This window comes from Numenius arquata, chromosome 9, assembly GCF_964106895.1.
Source record: "Numenius arquata chromosome 9, bNumArq3.hap1.1, whole genome shotgun sequence".
Lineage (NCBI taxonomy): Eukaryota > Metazoa > Chordata > Aves > Charadriiformes > Scolopacidae > Numenius > Numenius arquata.
In genome coordinates, this window is record NC_133584.1 from 48,260,163 (window position 1) to 48,268,226 (window position 8,064).

The 8,064-nt window shown below is 47.3% G+C and overlaps 1 protein-coding gene across 1 annotated transcript; it reads left to right on the forward strand.

Annotated features, from left to right (window-relative positions):
* Nucleotides 1-6,924: 6,924 nt before the first annotated feature.
* Nucleotides 6,925-7,788, forward strand: LRATD1 (LRAT domain containing 1). Its single transcript, XM_074153769.1, has one exon. It carries the CDS (start codon nt 6,934-6,936, stop codon nt 7,786-7,788), a length of 855 nt encoding a protein of 284 aa, XP_074009870.1. The 5' UTR covers nt 6,925-6,933.
* Nucleotides 7,789-8,064: the final 276 nt, after the last annotated feature.

Genomic DNA, 8,064 nt, shown 5'->3' on the forward strand with positions numbered 1-8,064 from the left:
TATTTTATTTCCAGTAGATAAAAAAGTAAAATGAAATTCATGTAAACAGTATGAACTTTTACACTATGTTCCAAACAGCAGTCTGCATAAGTATAAATATTCTTCTATGAATAAGCAAATTTTCCCTATTTGACTGTGGCCATGTCTGCTTAGAGAGTTTTGTTGTTATTGTTGCTTCATTTCTTATATCTCTATATGAAAATGGTGGCATGTGAGAGCATTTTGGAATGTGCAGAGTAACATCCAAAAGGAGATCACCCTGGAAATACAAGGATCAAGACATAAGATTCACTATTAATTGATCTAACTTTATGTTCATCAACATCCAATTCTTCAAGAGTTCATAAAGCATGTTATTGTAATCCTGGGGAAGGCTTCTTTGCATGTCATAGTAGGTAATTTAAGATTAACCACCACCACTACCCCCCCCCCCCCCCCCAAAAAAAAAAAAGCCCGTACATTCAGTTTCCATTTAGTGCAGAGAGACAGACATCTAAATGAAAATCTAGTCCCTCAGCTATTTTTCTTTCATACTCCAATGAATTAATATGATGCTACTGTCAGGGCCCCCGGTGCACCAGCAAGATCTACAAGCCCTCCTCCTGCTTCCTCGGGGTTTGCTGCCTGTGTTCAAGATCAGGTCGGATAGATGAACCTCAGATCAGATGTCTGGGACAAAAGCAAAGCTAATGATGAAGAACTTTGAGGATGCTTGGATGGGGCTTCAGCCCCTGATTTGGGAGCTGCACTGAAGCTCAGGCTCATGCCTAGGCTAGGCTGCCTGTGTTGGGTTGGCCTTGCATGGCTGTCATGATCTCCTGACCGGGCCTCAGCTGGCCCCAGTCGCCCAACCCTGCTCTGCTCCTTTCACTGGGTTCTGGGGGGCTGCACTGAGGGGTGAGGGCACCTCTGGCTCCCCACACCCTGCCCCTGGCCAGCACCCTGCCCTGCTGCTCCCTGACAGCTGAAACATGATGAGGCTTCCCTGTTTGGGACCCTGTCTGCCTAACTGCCTTCCAAGGACAAACATGTTTAAAGGAAAGTAGTTTCTTCCTATCCCTCCTCAAAATCTTTTCTACTATAATATCTTTTTGATTGTATCACTTGATCAGGAGGCAGAAGTTAAGTTTGAGGAATTTACAAGTGCTATCTTACAAAAAATACACTTGGTAATGCTTCACCTCTCCGTCAGGAGCTAAGTTAAATCTAAGCAGCTGGCTACAAAGGGCCAGCTCACAGGCCCAAGGACCAGCACGGTATTATTTGTGGTATTAAATTGGTGACATGGCCTCTTGTGAAGTTTTGCCACAGACCAGCAACTATTCTTCCACACAGGGTAGGGATTTGTTATGATTTGAGAGAACCCATAACAATCTATTGTCGTTAGACAATTATTCTATCACCTGATGACCCCTCCCCACCTGGAAAGGGGAATCGGGGAACACAAAGAAACACAAGGGTTGAAATATAAATAGATATAATAGACTAAGAATAAATAATTAACAATAATACTAAAGAACCAGTATTAATCCCGATACTGATATAAGATACACAGGAATTATACTCAGCCATCTATATCAGTAGGAAGCTGTGCACTCCCAGCAGGGACAGCAAATGTCGGACACTGGGAGCGCAATGGCTTCAGGAGGAAGGGAAGGCCTCAGGTCTCCGGCACCGGGGTAAGGAGTTGTCTGGACTGCCGCCATCAAGGGAGAGAGAGAGCTATGCAGCAAACTTTTCTAATTTATATTGAATGTGACGTTCATGGTATGAAATAATCCTGTTGGCCAGCCTGGGTCAAATGCCCAGGCCTTGCTCCTCCTTGTCCCTGCCCCTGGCAAGGCTCGAAAACACTAACCTTGAATCCCACAGAGCCTGGCTGGCTATAAAGTAAATATTTTCACAAACTCAGACACTAGAGTCTTCTAAAAGTGCAATTTTCCCCAGCATTAGAAGAAAAGTTAGTCCTGTCTCTCAACCCAGGACAGGATTAAAATGGACTATGAATAATTCCTAATAGGCAGCTTGGATGCAGCCATCCAGTTTTGGACTTTAGAGAGTTCAGCTGGACAACTGTATCATTATACCGTGCCTCAGGGTCAGAGAACAGTCCCTGGCCAATTTCACTTACAAGTGACCCTATGAATGCAAGAATCATGAAGCCACCAGAAGCCAGAAATGCAGGAAAGAGGCAAACGACAAAATAATGGCCACAGTCTTTAGTGAGTTTTCCCATTTTATATTACACCATCATTGGATTAAAGTGACAGAAGTGTCCAAAGCTCAAGGATGACCTTGCCTTGATATGTGGACAGTATGTTGTCCACAAGCTGTGGACAACTGTTTGGAAAAAGTCAGCAACTCTTACCATCTGCATCAGTTGTGGTCCCTATCACAGGTTTCCCAGAGGATTAACATCTTATCTCTCTAAGGCCTTCGGTACATGAGATTGTAGTCAAGGTATAGGCACAGAAGACGTACACATGACACTAGAGAATTTCAGGCAAAGAAGATCTTTCCTGATACCTTTTATGTCTAGGTGCCTATGGACAGACCAGATTGCACTCTGAAACCGAGGTGAGTTTCTGGGTATCTGAGATTCAGTGTTGACAGGATTGTAATGGGCAGATTTCTACAATGTAGAGAAAGTTTATAATACATAGGAAAGTTGCTACCCTGATCATAACTTTTTTTAATCTCTGTTTTTTTATTGAAACAGGCATTCCTAAATTTTTCTGCACAAATGTCTTCCACTCATTCAAATCAACAGAGGTTTCAGTTCCGCTTTTAGCAACGGGGGTCCACGGCTCCAAAGCTCAGCTCAAGGCAAGATGATAAGAACATTTTAAAAATAAGGTTTAAAAAACAAGCTACTGGGTATCTATTTTGTTGCATATTTTAAGAGTTTTCGCTGTGGTAAATTAAACATAAATGCAACAGTGTCAAAATGCCAAGGATGAAAAAAGACACAACAGAAAAAAAATAGCAATGGAAAAATGTGAGTTCACCCCCTCGGAGTAGACCAGGACAGACCCAGAGATGATGATGTTACCAGGTTTCCTTCCTATGCATGGAATGAGGAAAAAATTGGTAGGATTAGCAACAATGGACTAGGGTTAGTAACATGGCAAATTACTATCTCCTGGTGCAAGGAGAGATTATGATCCTGGTTAATGAGGCTGAAGCTGGTCAAGGGGAGTGTGAACACAGTTACACTGCACTGCCACTGCCCCGGTCTGAGAACAGCCAAGCTTCACTCACTGCCTTGCTGAATAAGCCTCCAGGAGCTCCCAGAAATAAATCGTCTAAAGTAAACCTATTAATCACAATAGCTCAGACAAAACAAGCATCTTCTGTAGTCCAGGACAATACACTTCTGTGGATACTGTGTACTGCTTTTGTAACATCCTCTAACATCAACAGAAGCTTTCAAACTGAGAAGTTTATTTCAAGGAGTTGATTTACACAATTTCTATGATTTTTCTGTAATGTCCGTTAATCATAGCTTTATATAACTATGCATATAAGTCTGAGGTTTTTTTTCTGTTGTGTTTGTTTGTTGAAGTTTTTTTTTAAGGCAACGTCTTCATAATTTAAATTTGGGATTGATGAGAAACTGAGGAAAAAAGTCCTTCTTGAGGGGTGGAAGTAAGAGCATGAAGGACTGATGAGAGACTGTGCAGCCAAGAGAACTGAAATGAGCTGAGAAAATGGGTGTTGGAAATGTGTTGCGTAGAGGTCAGGGAGAGATGTGGATTGTCAGGGGTTGTAAGTGCTTCAGCAAGAGATGGAATACCGCCATTGAGCAGACTTGCAAAAGCATGGAAGACACAAAGAAAATGGTTAAAATTTGGCAGGACATATTGCACCTAGTTAGAAGTGCAGAGCCTTCCTTAGACCCAGACTCCTTCCTTCTGCACCTGCAGGTTACTGAAGCAGTCTGTTCTCCACTATTTTGCATGGAAAAGATGAAATAATGTTTTGTTTGTTTAGAACTATCTAAAAATTACTCCACGTAGCCTTGATGATTGGCAAATGTGGGAAGTGTGAACTGTGTGAGTGCAACCTAAAAAGATGCAGACTTTAAATGGGAAAAATGTAAAGTGTTTAGAAAACAGAAACTGTTGATGAAAGATGTACCTACGTAAAATGGCCTTCAACTTGGACTAGCTTTAACAATGAAGCACATTAACAGCTATTAAAAAAAAAATAATCAAAATATTTAAACACTGTTTTACAGCCTTAACTATAAACCCATTAGAGTGTTTTCATAACTTAATTTAAAATGTTGCAGTTGGTGAAGGTCATGCCATAAAAGAACATATAATTTCTGACAATCATTAGAAAAGCATTTACACAATTCCAGAGATTAATAGCATCCATCTGTTATGCTTGGTCCTGTGAAATTTTTAAATGCATATATTTGAATAGAATCCTTGTTTTATTTTTTTTTTCCAAACTCACTTTCTAGTTCTACAGACCCTGAATACTACATCCTTAACTGCTGTAAATAAACTTAATTCCTGTGACTGTCAGGCTGTAGCCCCTGGATTTATGAGACATGGGAAGTCTGTAACCATCAACAGATTAGTATAATTGCCATCGTGAAAAATAATTAATGTCAGTCTTAGAATGTCATAGCACTAAACACCCTTTTTTCTCTTCTATTTATGATATGATGCCTTTGCATGTGTTAAAAAAATAATGAGAACAAAAAAATGCTGTTCTAGAAAGATAGCCATATAAATATTTGAATCGAAAAAGAAAAGTGTCATTCAAAGTAAGCACGTCTAAGAAACTCAGTATTTGACCCATAGGAACTTAGGTGTACAATTTGTACCCTAAGAAACTGAAATTCACTATATTTATTTAAGGATGTATGTCTCTCTATCATGAGAATAGTGTGATGGCATTATTGTTCTCAGTTAATTAAACCTGAAGACTGGAAAAAGGCCAGCAGTGAAGAGAGATATTATCCACAAACACCGAAAGCAGAAATACTTATGATGACAAAAATATTCCCACTGTGAAGAAAGTAGTAAATTTACTCCTAGATAAAAATGATATTTTAAGATGATTCACATATGAACCAAAGAAGGTCATTAGATTTTTTCATGAAGTGTTTTAAAATATTTAAATACTCACTTCTCAAAAGTTCCCATTAGAGCACAAGACTAGGAACTCAGAAGAACTAGGTTAGACTGACACTGCCTCACAGGGAAATTGTGGTCAAATGAGCTCATAATTTCTGAGTTTCATTTCTATAATGTGCAAAATTAGGTGTAAAAGTGTGCATTGGTATTAACTACTATAGATAACAGTTCTTAGATTTCATACATTTTAGGAAGGGGTGGAGTCCATCAGGCAGTGTCATTTTTTACTTAAGACAAGACACAGCATGTCTTTTAGTCACCTCTGTGGACAACCCATGACCACTGTTTCAGCCAGATGTGGAAAGACAGAGGGACTCATCTCACCTAACATCAACCATCTACACATTTCAATGGCTCATCTAGGCGATGGCAAGAGACGGTCACCTCCTTCATCCCTTCCTAAAACAGATCGTGCAACAGGCGGGAGGAACAGCCCTCTGGAGATGCCTGTCTCTCCTGACTGTAGGGAAACCCAGAGGATCAGTTTAGACTGCACAGGTACAACCTGAGGTTGCTAAAGTTAGGTGAGGGGCATCCCCCCTCCAAGCCCCGAGAGACAGAGCAACTCTTGGACAAGTGCAACCCTGCAGCTGAAGCCTGGGCGGGTTTTTTTGATTGAAACTACTTTTTTTTTTTTTTTCCCTCCCCTTTTTCTTTCTTTTCGGTGCCGGGGTCGCTTGGCAGCGTCGCGCTGCGGTGGCCACGCTCTTTAATCCCCTGGGAAGTCCCCGTCTTCCCACACCGAGCCGCCGCGGTGTCCCGCAACCCCGGGACTGGCCTGGGGGCTCCGGGGGCCGGTGGGGGAGTAGCGGCGGGGCCCGGCCGGGCAAGTGACGCCGCGGAGCCCCGCTGCCGCCGCCGCCGGCGGCGGGCGCAGAGCAACGCATCGCGGCGCGGCCAATGAGCGGGGCCGGGGCGGGCTCGGGAGCGGCGCCGCCGGTACTTAGGCTCGCCGGAGGGGCCGGGCAGCCCACAAGCGGAGCGGGGCGGCGGCGGAGGAGGAGCCGGGCGCGCAGCGGGGAGGACGGAGCTCACCTCCTCTGCAGCGCCCATGGGGACAGGACGACTTTAAAGGAGTTTGGGGTGGGGTTTCTGACGCTAGGCGACCACGGGTAGGGAGGGGGGCCAGAGGGACCCCTCGGATGGGAGGAGGGGGGGATGCTAATCGCCTGATCTTTGCCTGCTCCTTGCGGGGTCCTGGCCGGGATGCGGGGATAGGGGAAGAGGGGTAGGGGGGCAGGCAGGGGTACCAGCTCCCGGGCCGTGTGCTGCTCCAGCCGCTTTCCCTCATGCAGCTCTGCCCGGCTCAGAGGGAAGGACTCGGGACTCTCCGGGCTAGCCTTGTAGAGCTGGGGCTCCTGGGGCAACTCCGTACCTCCGCGCTGTGTTGGCGGGCGGCGGGGAGCCGCCTTCTCCCGCGGCGGTGAGAGCCGGGCGCTCCGGGACCGTGGGGCTCGGGCAGGCACGCACGGCGCGGCCCAGCGAGCGCCGGGGAGACGGGGCTGTGCTCTACGCGGCCCGACACCCCGAGGGCAGGGGGAAGGTTCCTCACTTGGGAGTTTGTCCCTTGCACGGAGGGGAAGGAAGGAGTGGGGGAAGGATTGGGGCTTAGGGCGGAATCGCTGAAGTCTTTTGTATGTGCCTTGATTTATTTTTTTTTCCCCTTTCTTTCCTCCCCTCCGTTTGCACTCTCCTTCCCTTCTCTTGTTCTCTCTGTCCCTGCCCACCCCACCCTTCCTTCAGATCCGGCGATTCCTGCCCTCGCCTCGCCCTGTCATTGATGGGAAATCAACTGGATCGCATCACCCACCTGAATTACAGCGAGCTGCCGACCGGGGACCCCTCGGGGATCGAGAAAGACGAGCTGCGCGTCGGGGTGGCTTACTTCTTTTCGGATGAGGAGGAGGACCTGGACGAGCGAGGCCAGCCAGACAAGTACAGCGTGAAGGGCTCCGGCAGCCCTGGCCAGGAGACGCCCACCCACCACCTCCACCACCAGCTGGTGCTGAACGAGACCCAGTTCTCCGCTTTCCGCGGCCAGGAATGCATCTTCTCCAAGGTCAGCAGCGGCCCCCAGGCTGGGGACCTCAGCGTCTACTCGGTGTCAGCCCTGCCTGCCCTCTGCAAGCCGGGGGACCTGCTGGAGCTGCTCTACTTGGGGCCGTCGGAGCACCCGCCGCCGCACTGGGCAGTTTACGTGGGCAGCGGGCAGATCATCCACCTGCACCAGGGGCAGATCCGGCAGGACAGCTTGTACGAGGCGGCCGCGGGCAACGTGGGCCGGGTGGTGAATAGCTGGTACCGCTTTCGCCCGCTGGTGGCTGAGCTGGTGGTGCAAAACGCCTGCGGGCACCTGGGCTTAAAAAGCGACGAGATCTGCTGGACTAACTCTGAGAGCTTCGCCGCCTGGTGCCGCTTCGGGAAAAGGGAGTTCAAAGCCGGGGGGGAGCTGCAGGCTGCTGCCGGCACCCAGCACCAGCAGCAATACTATCTCAAGATCCACTTGGCGGAGAACAAGGTGCACACGGTGAGGTTCCACAGCCTGGAGGATCTAATACGCGAGAAGCGCAGGATCGATGCCAGTGGCAAACTGAGGGTGATCAAGGACCTGGCTATAGTGGATGGGAAAGAATAGGGAGTAGCAGAGGTACATGGCTATCTTCCTTCTGCCCTGCCCAGGGAGACCAGCCTGCCACAGAGACAGGAGGCTGCACCCTCTTTCCATGGGACACGACTGGAAGCAGGATCCATGGCAACATTCCAAAAAACCAGCATTCTTTACGCCCATAGCCAGTGTTTTGTTTGGCTTTTAATAGCATTAATGCTGAAAGGGCAAGAGAGAGGAAGAAAAAAGGGGGGAGGTGCAGGAAGGCTGTTCTCAGAGTATGTGGACAAAGTCTCTCCTGTCGAT

What these genes read in the sequence shown, in the direction of transcription:
- LRATD1 (XM_074153769.1), top strand. Translation starts at nt 6,934, where the DNA reads ATGGGAAATCAACTGGATCGCATCACCCACCTGAATTACAGCGAGCTG.